Raw genomic sequence first — 21,766 nt, 5'->3', positions numbered from 1 at the left:
CTTTCTTAAAAGACCTTTTACCCCACAAATAATGAACTCATAACAACTGTATATTGAATTTTAACATTCCTGTTCACCAGAACTGCATTGCTTTATTCACCAATGAAATATGGTTGCTTCTGTGATTAAGTAATTAATTAGAGCTGCACAGTGCAAGACAAAATAACAGAAATCCTAATCTGCAGCTCATAATAATGCAAGCCATCTCATTAAAATAACAGTGGCAGGAGTAAGAATGGGATTACTATATTATAATAAAATGCGGAAGGATTTTAAGACCTGGCTCTAATTTATAGCCTGATCAAGGCCCACTAAAATTAAATGGGAACTTTAATCCATTAGGCATTAAAAAAAATAAGAAATTGTAATCTCCTCCAGCTGAGAATGCAGGAAGAGAGACTGCATTGTTTGGCAGTGCATGTAGGGCAGCTTTTTCACCCTAACTGCAATTTTTGACATACTGGTCTCCCCAATCTGTCTTTAAAGGTAATTGCATTACATTATTCCCCCATAAATAAAAATAAATAAATAGTAAATATATTTTAAATACATATATTGATTTTATAGGTTTTTAGTACAAACCTATGTTAGCATTTTCTTTAGCTTTCAAGTACCATATAATATATATAATACATATAAATCAGCATATAATTGCAACGTTAAGTGCTAGTGCAACTAGTGTTAAGCAACCCATTTATTTCTCTAGCTACAAATCATTTGGGCGTATACATTATTTTGTTAACTAGGAAAAGAAGCAATTTTGAATTTTGTTATCATTTTTTTCTTAAGATCAGTATGCCATCCAAGGTTTGCGTTCAGTTTGCAGGGTTTGTACTGAACAATTCATCAAGGAAAATAGATTTTCCGTTCTTTGAAATACGTATGTTATGGTTCAGAAATGCTGCTATAAATAATTAATTTTTAAAGGAAGCTTTTGTATCACTGAACAATACTTATCCAGCAATGCTGTACTGTAAAGAAAGCATCTGCCTGCTGTATCTTCACTGTAGAACTTTTTGATCCAAGTCTTCTCCATGGATCTACTCATCATCCCTGTGACAGGGAAGGTATTGACAACAAGTGACATGGTTACAGTAAATCGGTAAGGAGACCAGCTCCTCGCCACAGACTGAGCTCTGAAAGGAAGGGTCAAATTCAGTTCTCATTTATACACATGAAACCCCACTACCTGAAATGAACAGTGACACTGCAGGCTGAATATATAGCTATCTACGTAACTGCCTTTATATGCATATGAAGATGAAAGAGCTCCAAGATACAGGTGTTTCTAATACATATTACTTGAACTAGTAGATGTGGTGTAGGTAAAAAATCCCAGATTTTGCCTTTGTGCAGTGTAGTGACATGTCTATGACATCCTCCCCAGTAAGTGCATTGCTGCATGAAGACTTGTTTTTGCAGGTATCTTTTTAAAACCTACTGGATGCATCACTGTTTCTTTGCATGTCCCTGTAATTCTAGCTTGCCCATTTTTTTCTCCTGTGTAACCACTAAACTAAAAGTTTGATAATGCCCCTTTCTGTCTCACTTGAATAATTAGATTTTGCTTCTTATTACAGCTAAATATCTAACACATCAGATTCAATCACTTTCCCCCCCTTTTTTTTCACTGACCCACTTTTTTTGAGCGCACACTTCCCTCCCAAAGCCCCAGTATATTTTCTTTTTCATCTGACTCCCAGCTACATTAAGGCTAGCGTTAGTGGTACCACTGATTTGTTTTGTAAATACCCTCTCTTGACAAATAAGTGAAACCGCAGGTGCCCTCTCCCATCACCACCAGGATGGTGGCCTGGAGAATGTTACTCTCTAGACAAAGACACTGAAGAGAGGAAACTCAGCTTGGTTGGGTTGCAGCAAGTCAGTCAGGAAACACACAGTTCCCGAGAAGCCTTCATACAGACTATATACACTTTCTAATGCCCGGGAACCAGCCTTAAATTCTTCTGTAAATAAGAACTCTGCAAACCTAAAGAACAAGAAAAAAAAAAGTTTATTATTATTCGGTATCCCTGCATGTCTACTTACTTGTTGTTTGAAAGCATCATTTTAATAACATTCCATGATTAAAAATTAGAGTGTTCATTATTTAACCTTATGTGGAAATATTACTCTCCAATTTCCACAATAAACTGTGTTCCATGAGATCTAGAAAAGCCAAACCTTTGCAATCTGTACATGTGTTATGCTTCTTTGAGAGCTATAAACTTTCTAATGTCTATGACACATATTATTAAAAAAATACTTTTAAATAGCTTTTATGCTGGTTGTTACTTCAGCAGCAATGTTTCACATCGATGCAATAAATTCTGTAATGCTGAAATAACTACACAAATAATATGTTCCCACTTCAAAGCAAACGGCTGAAAATAAGTCACCCTAATTACTATACCACTTCCCCTCATTATTCTATGCTGTAAGGAAAACGGTAACAAACACTGAATACTATCTTTTTAAACGTGTGTAGTGAATTACAGGAATAAAAGCAAAGATAGTTGCAGCACTGTGACAGTTTTCAGTGGAATATACTTGCTTGCAGCAGGACAAAATGGAATTAACCCCACTAGCTAAGCTGAATAGCACAATGTCAAACTGGCTAAAGCTGGGAATGGTAAATTAAAAAAACCTCAACCCAGTAAAATAACAGCAAAGCAAGTCCTGTACTTATTTTCCATGTTTAGTAGGAAGGGATAGTGTTAAATGCTCTGAAAATCAGAACAAATCAATCTAATGAATGGCATCACATTTTACTCAGCTCCTGGACTCAGGTACTCAACTTGGCTGTTCTGACCGCATGTCAGGATGAGACTAGATGCCCAACGCTCCTCCCCATCGCCCCCAGTTCCCTCTGCAGGAGCACAGACTGGGAGGGAGGAAGCCCAGGAGAACCATGGGCAGGGAGGGAGGGAGCCCAGGAGAACCCCCGATGCTTCTCCCGGCACAGGCAGCCTGGAAGCAGAGCCGCAGGGCTCCCCGCAGAGCTCCTGCCCCACAACTCACAGGCACAATTGCACCTGAGGCTGAAACACTCGGGTTAGTTATACCAGAGGGTGGTGATCACAGACTCTTGAGCAGCTTTATAAACGTTCTTGCAACTTTCCGGCATCACCCTGGACGCAGAAACGTAGGAGTGCTAACCTTTGTGCCCTGTAAATGTATTTTGAGTTTCCAGTGAGCCTGTACAGCAGCAGGAACACATAAGCGCTACCAGCCACTCCATGGCATATTCCAGGTCCCTTCTTCAACAGGCCTTTCTGCCAAGTCAGCTCTCCGCAGCGGATACAAGTGTCCAGATATTGAGGCTTCTTGGAAACCAGGTAAGCTTTGGCAAACAGATACGCAATGCCTAGGAAAACAGCAGTGAGATAGTCTTTTGTAACAAGCAGATCAAGGGTTTTGTAGAACACATAAAAAAATAAAGATAAATACACTAAAAAACTCCAGTCTCGTGCTCTACACATGTCAGTGTTACATATCTACATGCTACGTTTGGAGGGGAAAATATCTAGTATACTAAAAAGCATATGGTAAGATGAACTTCTCCACTCCCTGCGACAACACCTCTTTCAATCTTTTCAATGTATTATTGAATTTCAAGGTTTACTTTAACATCCTCAGTCTTTCACAGTTGTCACATTTTTGCCTTTAAAACAGTAAACTGTTAGCAATGTCTTCTATTGGTTTCAAACCCCCATTCACCTCACCTGTTTACAGTCAGAAACACAGGGATGGGCAGGATAATTTCTTACATTGGCAACACATACAATTTTTTACTGAATGAGGAGAACAAACCTGCCCCTTTTTTTTGTTTGTTTTTAGTAGGGCCCATGCTGCTTTATTCTAATTATAAACAGCTACACATAGTAACTTCTATTGAAAAAAAAAAGCTATTTTGCTTATTTTTAGAGGGGATTCAAATAAATTAACCATGATCTTCAACAGAGCACTGCACAGCTCAGTTTATGGTAACCTTAAAAGAATGCATATGAGACCTAACCAAATCAAGTGCCCAAGGAAATGTTTAGAATAGCTCACTTGCGGTCTGAATATAATACAGAATGAAGTAGCTGAAAAGTGTTGTTTTAAACTATATGTGCATTATTACCCAAGAACAGTGATGGAATACAAGATTTTCTGTGGAAAAACAATAGCAATTAATGGATTTAAATGTATCTAAATGTCTCCTAAAGTAACTTCTTTATGCCCTTTTGGATTTTGTCACTTTGGTCGAGTCTCACTGCACACATCTCCACTAAGAGTTAAACCCAGGTCAAAGGCCACTCTCAAGATACTGCAGGTTTCATCACTAGGCCAGCCATGCTGTAGAAGTAATTTTTTCCTCTTAAAAATAAAAAAGATTGGTAAGCAAAAGCTGTTTTCACTTCATTGTAGTGTGAAAGCAAGAAGCTTGTTCCTTAATTGTACCAACGAAAAGATAATGCATCAGCAAAAGAGCACATTTAAGGGATGTTAATTGTAATGTACTCTTTGTAATTTAAATAGAACACCTTTAAAAGCAATGCATCAATGCTTGTGGACATTCTTTAATAAAAGTTTTTCTGTAACCTTCTAGGCTTATGCTACCAAGCCAGTATGACTAGTTAGAAATAAAAGCCTGCCTGGGGGTAAAAAAGCAATTTCAATATACAGCACTACTTGCCAAAATTGCTAATGTATGGGACTAGATTCTGAACTGACAGGCATCAGCCTTCCTCAGGAACTCAAACTAAGGATTGATTCTCTTCTTCTCTGAAAAGCAGTTTTTATATGGGTGATTTTCAGAGAAAAATGCCCCTTTCTAGTACAAACTCCCCTTCACATGAAAACACTTTGGTCAATTTATGCACTATCCATGTAATAAGCGCAGCTTAAACTTTGATTCTGATGAGGGCAGAAAAAAGCTATGCTGAAGGCCTTCCCAAAACTCACAGATGTGTCTATATCTGTGTTCTTTTGCATGCTATTTCTCTGCCCAGCCATATGCTGTCTTTTGACTCAGTTATAATATTCTTTGAGGTCTTGTCATAAAAGGGAGCAAGAGCAGAAAACATACATTTCAGGATCACGAGAATTCTTTCAGCTGTGATCACCTATACTTTTAAGGCAGAAAATAAACCTATCCTTCCAGCTGCTTCAGCAACAAATAAAACAGTCTTAACTGGAAGAAAAAGACTTAATATTTTGCTTGCATCTCATAAAGTGTCCAAACCAGTCAAATTAAACCTGGGATAATCATCTACATGGAGTCACCTAACATGGAAAAGCAATGTGATCAGCATCTGGCTATTCATAGCATCAACGGGAAAAGAACCTGGAGCTCCATGACACCAGTGCACAAGCTCATTCTCCCGCTCGATGGTCTCTCCCAGCTCAGGAGGCCAGTTGCTGTTCTGTTCTTGGTCCATAAGAAAATCAACGCTCTGCCACACAAGCTCCTGATCTGCAGGCTGCAGGTACTCATAATAGGAAAGCAACATCTGAAGGATGGATGAAAGCCCATGTGCTGCACCTGCAAAGAACAGAAACAGTCACATTAGAGGGCAGGTCTAGGTCCTACCTCCATCTCACAACAACCTTCCCTTGGGACTGAATTCCTTGTTAAGCGCATGGCTCTTTCATCTTCTTCATGCATATACGATAGCATTTGGAATAAAAGTTCTCTAGGTGCATGACACTATGATTTGTTACTACTTCTGTCATTTCCAGTTCCCTTAGCTGTGCAAAAATACATATGAATTTTTTCTGCTCTTACTCTGATATGACTGAAACTCAGTGTATGAAGTTAAACTGAACCTAAACTGAATGCTGTTACAAGATGTTATTCTTCTTGATACAGTACTGGACTATTATTCTGATGTCTTTGTTGAACTCAAATTGAAACTGGAACAGAAATGGTATTCCCAGGTACTGACTGACAGTGTCAGTCAGCTAAAGCCTGAATTTCAGTGGAAGAATTGTCTGTACCTACCAGGGTTTGTGAAGCAGCACCACTCACTGACTTCTCCCTCTGCTCCCCTGCCAGAGAACTCACTAACATCTGCAAACTAACCTCACAATTTCTGCAGCGTGACGTGCCTTGAGGACGCCACTAGGAACCTTCTCAATGGCCTTTCACCACTGCTTCAGGTCAGCTCCAACTAAGCTGCTCGTGATGGGCAGGAGCTGACCACATGCTTGAATTGCATGGCTATGGAAAAAAATGCTTCGCAAGTCTGTGAGTGGCAACAGCAGCTAACAAATAACATCCCCCGACAATTCTCTCTGGTAATCATTTCCACACAGGTGTGAGCACCGCACCGCTCGCTGCCTCCATCTGGCAAGGTCAGATTTATCAGGGCAGAAAGGAGAGGAGGGGATGAAGCTGCTGCCGGCTGCTCCCCTGGTGCAGCACAAGCACCTCCTGCCTTCACCCCCCAGCACGAGGCAGCATCGCTCCTTCCCTCCAGCTCCTCAGGCCCACTTTGCAGTTTTAGGAGGTTGGATGGTCCCATCTCAGGAGAAATCCCACACTGCAGGTTTTATATATTTTATTTTTGAAGCATCTACTGGCTCAGCATCTACACATGGCATCACTTTAAAAGCAGCCGGTGTGTTTTACTCACCAAGATACTCTGTTCCATAGTAGGAATACATGAGCGGGAACGGTTTCCTCTTCTTCACTGCGTACTGCTTTCCTGATTCTAGTATGGCCACGCAAATAGATTTTATTTGTGCTGGGGTCAGCACCTAAACAGAAACATCAAAACAAACATGAAGTCTATTATAATAATTTTCTTTTTTAGGCATTTTTCAGGACTCTGCTTTTTTGCTGGTGCACAAGACAAAGTACTGCGTTTAATCTTATGAGTGTAGCATATGTACATCCTTATAAAGAGTTCCTTACACAAACCAGTAAATTTACATAATGTTTCTCAAAAACAGAGCTTCATCCCATCTCAGGAAAGTGAATGTCAAATCTTTGGCAGCACAGATGAGGTGAAAAGAGGCTCCCTAAGAGCTCCTGCCTTTCCTTCCCAGAAATCCATCAGCCTGATGGAAGGTGACAAGTACCAGGCAAGCTGTAGAACAACACATGCCAGACTGGAGGAAGAGGCATTAAGAGAAGACAAAGGAGAACAGGCTTATACAAGATGGAAATGCTACAGGCTTTATTGGGACATACTGAGATAGACAGATTTTTCCCAGACAATATAAAAAAAAAAGGAAGCAAGGAAGAGGTTACTAAATTTTATTGAAAATCAATACTACACATGTGGGTCAGAAACATCTTGGTAAAAGAATCAGGCCTTTTAAATTCAATAAAATGCTAAGAAAAATGAAGTGCAGGACAGTTTTCTATGAAGAGAGACTAGCTATGTTTATGGAACTTTATCATCGTGAACAGGTCAATGTTGCCTTTAATGCATTCCTAAGAAATGACTAATGCCCTACTCTTAGTAGTGTCAAAAGTAAATGAGATTGATAAATTATATATTTCACCAGACATGAACTTTTCCAAGTTACTGACCTAAGGCATTTGGTGAAGGAATAAGTTTTACAGGTTTTAACTACAGCTCTACCAATATGCAATTCACTGCAACCATCAGCATTTTTCCTCTGTCAGCCACATCTGTACATTGCTGACCAATACCTACATCATCAAAATAATTTAGTTGAAGTGGTGTTTTGGCTTTAGAGGAAAGCTGTACTTTGCACAGAAAAATATTTCAACTTATAAAAAGGGAACTGTGAAAGAAAAAAAGGTAAAATGAGGCAGAAAAAAAGAAAAAGTGTGTAGAAATAGCCTTGACAGGATAAATAGCAATTCTAAAACTATCTGGAATCTTGATAGATAATGTCTTTAAAACATTCTAAACACGCTTGGTTTTGCTATAATTTGTATTACCATAGTATTTGCAAGTACTTCCTCAAGTTCAAAAAATACTGTTAGCATTAAATATGGAGGCAACCTCTGTTATCAACTATGTTCTCTGATTTGAAATGTAAAAGATGCTACAGATAATTAATGTAACTTAGAACTTGACTGAAAACTAATGGTTGAAAAATCTTGTTTGCCTATCTTACCTCTCTCCCTGATACCAAGGCATTTCATTATAGCCACTCCAAATGACTATGATATTTGTACAACCTGGAGAACAACCTACTTCTGATCTTGATTGTGTGTTATTTAATGTTACTGCAGTACAAGTAAATAAGCCGTTAACATCTGGAGACTTCACTCATTTCCAGTCATTTTTAAATGAATTGTTTTAGCCTCACTGTATTTAAAGAAATGGCTTAAATCCTAAGGCAGGGGTGTCAAACTCATTTTCACCGGGGGCCACATCAGCCTCGCTGTTGCCTTCAAAGGGACAAATGTAATTTTAGGACTGTATAAATGTAACTACTTCTACATTTATACACTGTATTCTCTCCAGAGCTCTCATTTTACTGTCCTGCAGTTTGGGTCCTAGTCCTCCAAATCCTGTACTTCATAAAAGAATTAGTAAGGTAACCCTTTAAAAATAAATGGGAAGGATAAGATCTCCTAGTTGTAATTCTGGAAGGCAAAGGCATGCTGACGAGAAAAAACATAATCAGTTCATTTTCTGTATATAATGGTTCCTTATACTTAATAAATCAACTGGCTTGCAATACAAACCATGTTTTCCTAAGCTTATTTTTATGTTCGGTGCATTTAATTTTTAAATTGAATGCATATTTAAAAACGTTGATTGTGTATTTTGAATGCATTTACACTTCTACCCAAATCCAGCCTTGCACAATGCTGCATAAAGAAGTATCATCTACCAAAAATGCATTGCTCACCATTTTTTTTATATAAAGTAAGTGTAAAAAGTCAAACACTTAAGCACTATGATTACTTAAGTGTATAGATAGTATACTCTTCTGGCTGATATAAAGAAATATGCTAAGTAATATCACCTCTTTTTCAGTATGCAAAAAAAGCCCACATGCAAAGCCAGATGAAAAATGGTTATTTAAAATCATTATTAGACTGGATCACAGAACTCAACCCATCCTGACCCACTTCCACATTACCAAAGAAAATAGAAAAGAAGATAACCTATATATCTTGGAAGAAACCTTCTCTCTGGCCACTTGGACTGACCTGTACATTTAAGGAGGGTGGGAGATGTATCCTAACTAACAGCTAAGTAAGAAAATTTTTGTGCTGACTCCAAGTATCTCTTACCAAGTGCCTCAATCCACAGTCATTGTAGGGCTGCTGCCTGTTTTCCAATACACTTAAATACAATGGTTTTATATTTGATCCTTGTTCTAGGAAATCGTTGGCTGGAACAGAGACCCTCACCATCATTATTAGTGGCCTTCCAAAGGCTGAATGATCAGAGATCACATTTAAGATCTCCATCAGCTTGCTACATTTTATTTCAACCAAATCTGTGTTAAAATCTCAGATTTCTTTAACCTTGCCAAGAAGTAAAATCTGTGGCTGGTCTCTGTATGTTCCCTCACAACATCTTTAATATAACATAACAAACTAATGACCAAAGCAACAATCATAGATGACATTAATCATAATCATGGACATTGTAGCTGCGGTTCTACAAAGTTCATTTTCATTTCAGTGTAGCCTCAATGCCTTCTTGCCCCTAGGAATTACTGAAGTGATATGTTTAATTAGGGACAGCAAAGAAATAGACTGAAAGGCTTTGAAAGGATATATTGCATATTGATATCACGTCCTCTGGTGAAAGCTGTCAGCTGCTTTTGATGAAGAATAAAGACAATATGAGAATCTGCTACCCAGAACAAAATTTCATGCTTGAGAAAGCTACATTTTTTGAGAAACTTATTGAATGTCATTTCATATGAGCTGGCTACACAGTGAGTAAAATTATTCTTTATCATGTCAGTACTTAGCCAGTAGACTACTAAGTGATATATAGCTGGTGGTCTAATATTTCAGCTAAAACTCTTTTTGTATTTTTAAAGACGCCAGAACCTGTGCTGTCACGTTAGAGGTGTTCATTTTAGTCTCCTCTCTAGACCAAAGTTTGCGATACATATATTCCACATTTCCCCTGCAGTTTCCATATCAATTGGTTGGTGCAGTTCTTAATTTTCTGGTTTAAATCATCGTCCAGTGATGCTGTGTGCTGTTAAATAACTGTTCCACTCACACTAGTGACAGCTGCATTCCCATATACCCTGTACTTTAAAGACAATGTTTAAGCAGCACTACACTACTTAGTATTTGTACTACTGCCTGTGCCTGGGAGCCCTACTTACAGTAACAAAAAGCCACTGTGACTGTTTCTGAGATCTCTCCATTTTTCTCTTGTGCTACTGCAGACAATATGCCTTCTCCCATTAAGGCACTCAAAAAACTTGTGAATTATTTAAGGTGGGTACTTTATTCAGTAAATCTGTGTTAAAAGTCAGCAACGAAGTGCTATGTCTACAGCAATCATAGAACGTTGTCCTTTTTGTTGTTAGCAGTCTTTCCCAAACTGAGATTGTTTAGTTGGAAGTATAACATTTCACAACTCCTTTTAAACTACCAAGACAGATTTCATAATATATTGGTTATGACAATACTAGGCCCTAGATATGTGTTTCAAAAACTGTAGACAGAAATCTTGACCTTGAGGATTAGGCAGAAGGAAGCAGGACTAGCTCTTCTTTGCTTTTGATTACAACATTTTCACTACTTGATCATTCCTCTGAATGCTTGTTACAAGCCCTTTGGCTCATGATTTGCCTTTTGAAAACCACTGCTACATAAAACTGCATACTGTATTGAGTATATTTGAGGAGTGTAAGCTTTTGATTCTTTTAAATGATCTGTCTTTATTTTCTTAGAGCTTATTCCTGTATGGAAGTAACAGAAGGTATTACTGAATGTCAAGTATCATTATCTTTTTATAGATGCATCAGTACTTTCAGGAGGTAACAGCTACGCTTACATTATTGTGGAAAAAGCCGCCTTCTATGCATACAAAACCTTTTAAATATGCATCTAACACATCAAACCCCTCTCTATCACACTTCTAAAAAGCCATTTACGTGTATTCAATCACGCGCTTTTTCTGATGCTGTAGAAAGTGTCAAAAATAAGCTGAAAAAAAGGGTCAGTCTACAAATAACCTAAAAGGAGCTTTGCCATTAGCCTCCTATGCTGGAAGCCCAGCAGAGGGAGCTTGTGAATTAGTTATAATACTCAAAAATGCTGTAAAAAAAATATATATATATACATAACTGTGTTCAGCAGGACAGCTGACTCAAGCAGAAAGATGCTGGAGCCAGCTTGGTAATTTAATGATACATTATTGCACCATGTGATGTTTAAGTTCACTCCTTAAGCTTGATCTTTTTCTACCAAAGACAGGTTGGAATTGTTCAAGGACCTTTCTCTGCAATGTCATGGCCAGTTTTTTCTTTCAGATGTGTTAACGCTAAATCCATGGAAGAGTAGCAGGTACAAGGACAGAAGGATCTGCCTCCTGCTAATGTTACTGCAGTTTGACTGATGTACCTCTCCTGTAGCACAGTGGGAAACCCAGCTTCAAGTGCACAGCTGTCTGCTTTCCTTAAGAGCAGCAAGTACACCCTTCTTTTAAAAAAAACCCCATATATATATATATATATAATTTTTTTTTTTTAAATGTCTTGAAAACTTTGTTCAAGGAATCGGATTAGTTCCTGAAGTTCCACTACTGGTCCCAGCCAGCACGGGTTCATGAAGGGAAAGTCTTGCTTGACCAACTTAATTTTTTTCTATGACAAGGTTACCCACCCAGTTGACCAAGTGAAGCCTGTCGATGTGATCTTTTTGGATTTCAGTAAAGCCTTTGATACTGTCTCTCACAGTATCCTCCTGGACAAGAGGTCCAGCACACAGCTGGATAAACACACAGTGCAGTGGGTGAGCAATTGACTGATGGGCTGGGCTCAAAGGGTTCTAGTAAATGGGGTTATGCTGGGCTGGTGACCCGTCACTAGTGTGTTCCACAGGGATCCATCTTAGGGCCAGTGCTCTTCAATGTCTTCGTGAATGACTTAGACTCAGAGCTTGAGGGATTGCTTAGTAAGTTTGCTGATGATATAAAATTAGGAGGAGCTGCTGACACTCTTGAGGGCAGAGAGGCCCTGCAGACGGACCTGTACAAATTGGAGAACTGGGCAATCACCAACCGCATGAAGTTCAAGAAAAGCAAGTGCCAGATTTTGCACCTGGGACACGGCAACCCTGGCTGTACATACAGACTGGAGGACAAGATGCTGGAAAGGAGCTCTGTGGAGAAGGATCTGGGGGTTCTGGTCAACAGCAAGTTGAACATGAGCCAGCAGTGTGTCCTGGCAGCCAAGAGAGTCAACCATGTCCTGGGTGCACCCAGCCCAGCATGGCCAGCCGGGCAGGGAGGGGATTGTCCCGCTCTGCTCTGCACTGGTGCGGCCTCACCTGCAGCACTGGGTGCCCTTCTGGGCAACACAGGTGAAAAAGGACATAAAGCTACTGGAGGGTGTCCAGAGGAGGCCTATGGAGTTGGTGAATGGTTTAGAGGAGAAGCCGTATGAGGAGCAGCTAAAGTCACTGGGTTTGTTCAGCCTGGAGGAGATTGAGGGGAGACCTCACGGGGCTACAGCTGCCTCACCAGGGGAGGAGGAGGGGCAGGCGCTGAGCTCTTCTCTCTGGTGACCAGTGACAGAACCTGAGGGAAGGGCAGGAAGATGTGCCAGGGGAGGTTTAGGTTGGACATGAGGAAAAGGTTCTTCCCCCAGAGGGTGGTGGACACTGGAACAGGCTCCCCAGGGAGGTGTCACGGCCCCAAGCCTGACAGTGTTCAAGAAGAGACTGGACAAGGCCTCAGACACATGGTGTGACCTGTGGGGTTGTTCTGTGCAGGGACAGGAGTTGGACTCGATGATCCTTGTGGGTCCCTTCCAACCCAGGACATTCTGTGATTCTTCTATGATACTGATACTGTTGCTAATGCAGTATGTTTCGTGCTGTAACACCACCAGAAATAGTACTTTCTAGAGAGCATTTTTCCTATTAACATGACAATATGTGTAGACTCAGCACAAGTACTAATATGATTGTGTGAGTTCATTGGAAAATGGTATTTGATTGCAATCTTGAGTAAAACAGACCACTACAGATTCTATTGGTTTCGCTTGTTTTTAACATGTAAATTTGGGGTTTTTTAAAGCTTGCTTTTTGCCTCAGCAGCATGGAAACAGCAATGTCAGTCCTGTCCTGTTTCATGGGTCACTAATCGTGAGTAAAATCAGAAACTGAAGGCTGCATTTACTCCTGATGAATCAGATTACTGGTAAAAAAGACAATATGGCATTTTTGTTATTGCTAATGGAGGACAGAATTTCCACACGTCTCACTTGCCAGGACCATGCAGCACTAAACCCATCAAATTCTGCTGTTAGACCTGTCCTTCAGAAGGGGAAAATTTCAGACACGGCTGCAAATGAAGTGCTGTGGAAAAGGATGCAGCACAACTGCTACTGAGAGGCTGTCTGAGAGGAGCTGGTGCTGCTACGCAGTCAGTCAAATGCAACGAGCATCTCTGCTCATTGTGTCTCAAACACTGGAGAGTTTCAAGTGAAAAACCAGGATTGGCCTTTCTTCAAGCTCCCGCTATCTTGAGTCAATGAAGAGAGAGGGAAAACCTGAGTTTCTCCGGTTACACTCAGGCCTCAACACCTTTCATGCAGCTGCACCAGGAACACAGATATTTAGTTCTAATATATTGGCTCTCCTAGGCCTTGGGAAGGAAACAAGTGGTCCCTGTCACCTCCTTGAAGAAAGCAGGGAAGCACAACCCGCCTGCTCTCTGCTGCTGGGGAACTGAGGCATGAAGGATGTCAAGGAACAGATGTAAGAGCAGTTCAGATAACCAACATGACTGAGGAGGTATCATTCTGCCTATTGAGAGCTTGGGTGCTGTTCAGCCCAAGGTAGCTGGTCAACAGCAGAAACAGCAGGGAATTGCTCAGGAGGCCAAGTCCCATCATGGAAGAAGTGAGGTGCCCTGGGATGCACTCCTGTGTTACGGCTTTCAAATGGCAGCTGTCTGTACCCCAGCTGCATGTTCTCTTCTGCCTAGTAGTGGGTTAGTGTTACCACAGAGCACAGAGAGTCAACAATTTAATTTCAAGCACTTCTCCCTAGAATTGCACCTGAATTTGAGAGCAGGAATTGAAAAGCTTATTTAAAAAACAATAAAAATATAATTGCAAATTAACTGAGAAACAAACCTGGTGCTGCTTGGAGAGGCTTTTTTCTACATTATAGAATTCTACTCCAACTTTCTTCCACAAACAAGTAATATTCTTCTTTTCTCCTTTATTATTATTATTATTCGCCAGCTTCATAATGCACAGCTGAGCCATTCTGGGGGCACAGATCTTGGGAACTGGAAAAAATGCATGTATCTGTGATCACCTGTCTGCAATCCAAACCCCTGTCTGGAGCTCCTGTGTGTCAACCACACCTCCACCAGCCTCCAAAGCAATTTATGACAGCTGCAAATGAGTCAGAGATTAGTGCTGCACAGATACTGCTTTCCTTCCATCTATGCTCCCCGCACAGATAGCAAGATTATTCATGTAAAAACCTCTTCATCCGTGGGAAATCCTTTGACTCTGTTTAGTCTCAGTCAGAAAGCACATCAGTACCCAAGTGCTGTACTTAGCTCATGCCAAAACTGCAGCGCGGAGCTGCCATTTCCTGACGGGAGATCTATTTTTCTGCTCTCTAGATACGTGTCTCTGACAATTCTGCGTTATGATGATAAACATCTTCAAAGCTGGGCACCTTGCTCTCTAGTTTGAGTAACAGGAAGCCCTGCGTGTTGTAGCTGTGCTGCCCCAGGATCCCATCCCACTTTTCATACTAGTAAGCAAGGAACATCTGCTCTGTCTGTGTATTTTGGATCAGCTTACTTCCCCTTAACAGCAGGTCTGCTCGTTCACTGGAAGTGAGTCCATGCCTTCATCTGTTCCACAGATATTTCTTATCATAGCAAAGCTGCCACGGTGCTTGAACTGGTTGATGCATGCAGAGGTATAAGAAGTACTATCCACTCCTCTGGCTCCAGAGGAGCAGGAAACAGGATTCATGAAACAGCCTTTGCAAAAGTTTAAAACTTTGTAACATGGTAAAGAGACCCTCCCCAAACATTACAGTAACCATGGCAGTGCCTTTAGGTTGAACTGGAAAATTATGCAAGTCCAGTTTAATTGGGCACCACCATTTGCTACCAGAAACTTAGGCAGACTGCTCCTTGGAAAAATGAATTTGTTAGTGTTTGTTCACACCTGCAGGTCAACATGAGATGGGCAGAACTTGATTTTGAGTCAATCAGTAAAGGCTAATATTTTTCACAGGGAAGCTGACCTAGGTTTAGAGTTCTACAAATCGCAAGGGCAACTGTATTTTGAAACCAAAGAAAGTCAGTAAGACATATTCTAAGATGTCCTGAAAGTCTCCTGAAAGACTGGACGCTTCCATTCCTTCATTCCTTTACTGGAAAGAAGAGACCTCAGCATCTGACAGGGCACTTATCTAATGAAATGTAATGTGTTTACTTCTGAGGAGTACAAATGAGCAAAAAGAAATGTTCATGCTAGGACCTCTAAAGATTATGAATTCTACTGCTGCCAAATTCATGAAGACATAATTAATTTTGAAGGTGCCACTAAATATGGAAGTGAAACCAGGCACCAGAAAGCACTGTTGCAAGGGGTAAGAAAACCACAGAATCACAGAATGATTAGGATTGGAAGGGACATCTGGAGATCACAGAATCACAGAATGTTAGGGATTGGAAGGGACCTCGAAAGATCATCTAGTCCAATCCCCCTGCCAGAGCAGGAACACCTAGGTGAGGTTACACAGGAAGGCGTCCAGGCGGGTTTTGAATGTCTCCAGAGAATCCACAACCATCCTGGGCAGCCTGTTCCAGTGTTCTGTCAGCCTCACTGAGAAGAAGTTTCTTCTCAAATTTAAGTGGAACCTCTTGTGTTCCAGCTTGAACCCATTACCCCTTGTCTTACTGCTGGTTGTCACCGAGAAGAGAAGATCATCTAGTCTAACCCAAAATGAGGACATCTCTGGTTCATCTCCAAAATTTAAGCTCTGAAAAACTTAGTCTTGTTTTCCATGGAAAACTGGTAACACCTGTAAAGTTCCTCCAAGCTGATTTTTGGTTAAGGTAAAGGGACAAGAACACTTTGTACCACTTCATACATCCGACTTAACAAAACCTGACTGCTGTAGTGATCTCCCCGGGGGTAGAGGCCATGTGCTGGGTGGCGGCTGCTTCCTTGTGTTCCTTGTCTGGGCTGGGAAGGGCCAGCTGGGTGCTACAGGGTAAGAGGTGCCACAAAACAAGAGACAGGCTGGTGTAACTGGCCCTGAGAGAGAGTGGAAGGGGGTAAAGAGGGATGGAGAGAGAGATAAAAGGCTGGAAGAGCTCCTGGGCCCTGCAGGCGATGGTAACTAGCTGTGTCTGAAGAGAATGGTCTACATCCAAATTCAGTGTGGCACTGGCCTGGAGAAAACAGTCAGCAGTTTGCATACAGTGTATTCGGATGTTTACATGTTTTTCTACTGCACCCTTCACTGAGGCACCTCTCTGACCAAATTACTGCACAGAACCTGTACGGTCACACAATCTTTTATCAATTTCCAGCTGATCCCAAGTACTATTGTCATGCTGCAATTGTACATAACATTAAAGATTCACTTGTTTCAACAACAGTAATTATGTTGTTCATGTGAGATCACCAAAAAAAAAAGAATAAAACAAAAAGATTACACTGACAACATCTACATAATACAATTTAAAAAAAAGTACAGGACATAGATAAAGAATGATTGCTAGTTCCTTGACATTATCTCTAAGGATGTTCATATCTCAATTCATCTTAAGTAATACTGTCATCTGAATCACTCAGAGTGATGGAAAAGGAAAAAAGCCTTTTCAGTCCCATACAGTATTTATTTTTTTCAATTCGTCAATGTTATTTCACCTATTAGATCATTCATATGGCTTTTAATATCAAAGTCCACACTGACCTGATTGGGTCTTGACTTGGTGGGGTGTTACTCCTGGCAAGTATTCTGTAAGAAATGCTGGAAGTTTTAACAGTTGGCATAATGTTGAACATAGATATAAAAACGGAGTAATTTCATGAGCCCCAGGAATGGAGTCCAATAATTCACTTGGTTATCAGGTCGAAAAACTAGGGTTTCTATGCCATGTAATTATTCTTGTAAATTTTTGTTATTCCATGTCTTGCCAATAACACCATGGGGCTGGCTCATAGTCTGTTGAGAGCAATAATAATTTTGTCTGAGGTAGCAACCTTTAAAGGTTGAAACTATGGGAATATGCATTAGTTGACAGAGCGAAATGCTGACTTTGCTTGCAGAAGCTGAGCAGAGAAACGTAATAGACACAGCTAAGAAAAACATCTAACTCTTCAAGGATTGATCTTACTCTCATTTTAGTCAGTTTGGAGGGAAGTGACTAGTGGATGCATTCTTGTTCATTGCTCTACACCAATGTGGAGTGCGTGAATTACATGCAGAAAAAAATATTTGGTGTGTTTTTCATCATTTTTTCCTCAATTCAAGGCCATGTACTTTATGCCTCTATTGAATAAAATTGCATTTATAAGCAGTAGTTCTCCCTGTAACTCCTAGAATAATTTTGCTTCATGTCAACAAATATTCTCGAGGAGATTGTTTCCTGTGACTAGCTGGACAATATACCATCTTCCATATCTAAATGAAAGCGGATTAAAAATTTCAGTCATGGTATGAGTCACCACTCCCCTGCAGCTAGAATTCCAAATAATGGTTTATATTTTGTGTAGAGGCAGAGCTTTACATTCTTGCTGCAAAGCTTTGCTACTGCAAATACATTGTTTGAGGAACTAAAAACCTAGCAATAAAATGAAAGATTGCAGTTTATACACCCAGCATCAAAATGTACTGGACAGAACTATGAGATCTTGCTCAACGTTCAGATTAACAGAAATTCATTTGCCTTTCAAGCTGTTATGCCAGGTCATGGTTCACAGATGCAGCTGTGACTGCAGGACACAGGTCAAATTTCCAGTTTTCCAGGGGGAAATTTTTACTGTAAGGACGACACGTTCGGGCCTGGAGTACACCTGTCAAAACTGTTTAAACACTTTTCAACTAATCGAATATGACGACGTAAGCAATTGCACATCCATTTACTTAGATATATATGAAGTGGGTTGCTGGGTATCACCACTTCTTTGTTCCTCCTTGTTTTGGCTTCCTCAGAGTTTTGTTTAACATTGTTCACATGGCTGCAACTCACAAAGTATGCTGGGTACATTTGAAACACAGGAAGACAGAGTCTTCATTCTATACATTATTAAGCAGCCTTATGGTTTTTTCCTCCTCATGTTAAAGACACTGAATTCCTCATTTTCCTTCATCATCCAGAACTCTCGTCTTCCTCATGCAACAATTCCCAGTCTACATCTAATGCCTTTAGGGTTGTTTTGTAAGTGTTCAGACATCCTCCCCCTATACAAGTGAACACACTCCATTCACAGGCTTAGCAAACTCGGTAAGAGAACAGAGATACCTCCTCAAAGCTTCACAGCAGAAGTGTCAGAAACAAACAAACAAACAAACAAATTATGAGGGAGGAGAGAGGCTGAGAGGAGAGGCCAAGGCAGAGCATCCATTTCATGCTCTTCTACCCAAACCCCAACCATTTTGTTCCCAACTCGGAACCAATTGTACTGATTGCTAATGAATTCTGCTGCAGAAAGCAGCATTCGGAAAACTATCCACAGAAGACTTTATAGCTTGTTACTGTGCTAAACTTGCGGAGATGGACTCCAGAAGAAGAGAAAATCAAATTAATATTATTTTTTTCATCTGTTTCAAATTAAGGTTCAAGAAAGAGAACACAGTTGCTGCCAGTTGGAGGGTCCCAAGTGCAATGCTTTTGATGTTTTCTTTTTCCCATTTACAACCAATAAAAGCTTGTTTTTACATAATAAGATGCTAAATAGGGATGCAAAGAATGCCCCGATAGTGGCTGTATAATATGTGCACAGTTGTAATAATTCAGTACCTTAGAGGAGTCCTTGACCTCCTCAAAATCTTATTCTCGTGGAAGAGAAGGACCTAAACTCTGTGTGACAATTCTCATAGTGCTGTGAACAGCTCAGGGAAAATCTCTGCTTAGTGTATTGCAGCACTGTACAAAGCAAACAAGACGTGTTAGGATGCATAAGAATAATATTGAAATGGTTATTAAAAAGCTACTTTGGCAGTCATTGCTTTGTTCTTTCTTCTGATGTTTCTCTGGGTCTGTTCTCCCATTATCTAAATATAATAAAACAAAAAAATCAAGCAGAAACAGGTATTTTACAGACAAGTAAGAGATTACCCTAGAAAGTGAAGCTAAAGACTGCAACATTTATTTCATGGACAGAGGATAATTAATGTGATAAAGCACACAAAAAGTTATTTTATTTTGTAATATAAGAACAAAATGATAGCTTGTGAAAAGCAGCAAGTTTAAAGACACAATATCTCTCTGCTCACCCAAGACTCAAGTAAGCTAGGCAATATATTTCTGCAAAATTTATCTGAGAACAATCGCATTGTGGAATTTTAACAAACCAACTGAACCTCTCTATAATTAAGGTGAGAATTTTTTAAAAATATTTTTGAGTTAACTGCAAGAAGTTCCCCACCACTCCAACCGAATTAAATTTCAATTCTTCAGAGCCTGTGTTGTTTAAATAAATATTTTATCACCTTTTAACACATCAAATATTATGATGTATGAATATTGTAAGGCCAACTTATACAATCAACTCCTAGAACTCAGCTCAACAGTTCTGGAAGAAAGGTAAACCCTTGTGCTTCAGGGCATAAAACCCGTCCTTAAGAAGTGGAGGTTAAGCACATTACCGACAACACATTTCAAAATTACCTTCCATGGACATTCGTGCAGCTACTCTGAGTCATCTAGTAACGGCACAAGATATTAAACCAGGTGGAGGATTGGAAACAAATCCTGAAGAAGAAAAATTTGTTTGTATACTGCTGTGCTGCTCACCGCAAGCAAGTGGAAGCATTCAACTGTTTGGACAACATCCATGTTGTGCTGTATGTAACACAGTTTGAAAACTGTTACTCAAATCTGTTCTGCAATTAGTGTGTCTCTGTCATGCAAGAACAGTTTCTTTCCATGCTTACACGTTGGGTGACAAAGAAACAGAGTGACTTTGGGACACTTCCCTGCACGCCCTGCTCTGAAAAGCACTTGAGTGTTTTATATAAGTAATTTCAAACAGTGCTGCAATAGGAGACACTTGCTCTACCCATCAGCACATTCAGCATAGAGGCATCAGCTTCAACTCTTGCACTGTGGTAGAAAAGAGAAGGGATGTGAATTTGAATCACCAGGTTAGTGATGAAATCTCAAGGTTATCGCATATAAAAAGGAAGAGACTATGACCCCTACTGGGACTGTAATTTGCTCAGAGCCCAATTTGGTCTTAAAACCTGTAAGGCTGATGAGAGATGAACACATCCTGCCCTTGCTAGTGGGAAAAGACACGATGCTCAGTTCGCTTTTACTCCACAGCAGGCCAGACCCTGCCTGGGGCTGTGTGGGAAAAGCACCTCCAGCAAACTGGGAGACATCGCAAGAGGGAGAGAGGAGCTAGATGGGACAGGTGGGACGCTGGGACGGTGGGGCAGTGGGATGTGCTCCCCAGCTGCAGCTTTACAACCTCCTTTGGAGAAGGCAGAGAAGAGTCACAGCAGGTGAGCTTGAATGCAAAGTGCTGCTGCTGTGGGAGGGCAACAGGAAGGAATTGTGTAAACACCCTGGAGAAAAGTGAGCTCTATAAATCTGCATCAGAGCTCTGTGGATTGTAAGTGATGTAGCTGCTGACTTATGGATTCTGGTGTGGCTTATGTGCCCCACAACGCAGCACTCTCAGGATTTGCATGCTTATCAAAAGATGCCCAGAAGACTCAAGGGCATAAACTAGATGACTTGGACACTTAGGCACACCCAACCTTAGTCAGCAGCAGGGGGAAATTTTGACTACAAAACTTTCAAGTCTTGGCATACAGAGTGGGTTTTAGGCAATGGAAAGGCCTGAAGAATTATAGAGAGTGAATCCATAATGTCTCTACTGCGTAGGCAGTTCAAAATTCCACTGACCTCCTTCATGCCATGTTGTGTTAACCTCTGTCAGGGCTGGTTATGACTTTTCATTTACATTAGCTGTTCGTTCCCATGCAGAATAAATACAAAGAAATGTAACATTAATTTACATTAGAATAAGCCTAGAACTCTGATGTGCTATCATGTTACATCCAGATGTACAAGCAACGATGCAGCACATGTGCAGATAACACACTAACACTCATGTGAACTGCGCACATGAGTAACTCAAGCCCTGTCATGTTCAGCTTAGTTGAATCTCAGTTTCTTCCTAGCATAGAGGATAAGTGTTAGACATAATTCTTCCAAGATACGTGCGCTTGTACTGCTAAAAATAAACCTTATTTTAGCTCATTTTTTAATCTCCTGAGTTGTTTTCATACTTTCCCTCTGCCTGCATATGGTATTTGGCACTTGTCTCAGTTTAAAAGCCAAAGTGATTCTCATCCAGTGAGCTGCCTCTTCTGGATCATTAACGAAGATAATAAATAAGGCTGGTTCCTACATCA

General features: G+C 40.4%; 1 protein-coding gene across 1 annotated transcript in view; it reads right to left on the bottom strand.

Annotated features, from left to right (window-relative positions):
• Positions 1-283: 283 nt before the first annotated feature.
• Positions 284-21,766, bottom strand: part of LANCL3 (LanC like family member 3) — a 35,912-nt gene continuing 14,429 nt past the window's right edge. The window contains exons 2-5 of the mRNA XM_065653907.1: positions 6,624-6,747; positions 5,333-5,530; positions 3,160-3,367; positions 284-1,990 (exon numbers count right to left, since the gene is read on the bottom strand). Coding sequence (XP_065509979.1) covers positions 1,831-1,990; positions 3,160-3,367; positions 5,333-5,530; positions 6,624-6,747 — 690 coding nt within the window. The 3' untranslated portion in view covers positions 284-1,830. The remainder of the gene's footprint in view (positions 1,991-3,159; positions 3,368-5,332; positions 5,531-6,623; positions 6,748-21,766) is intronic.

Source organism: Caloenas nicobarica, chromosome 1, assembly GCF_036013445.1.
Source record: "Caloenas nicobarica isolate bCalNic1 chromosome 1, bCalNic1.hap1, whole genome shotgun sequence".
In the NCBI taxonomy this organism is placed as follows: Eukaryota; Metazoa; Chordata; class Aves; order Columbiformes; family Columbidae; genus Caloenas; species Caloenas nicobarica.
This window is presented reverse-complemented; position numbering and strand designations above follow the sequence as displayed.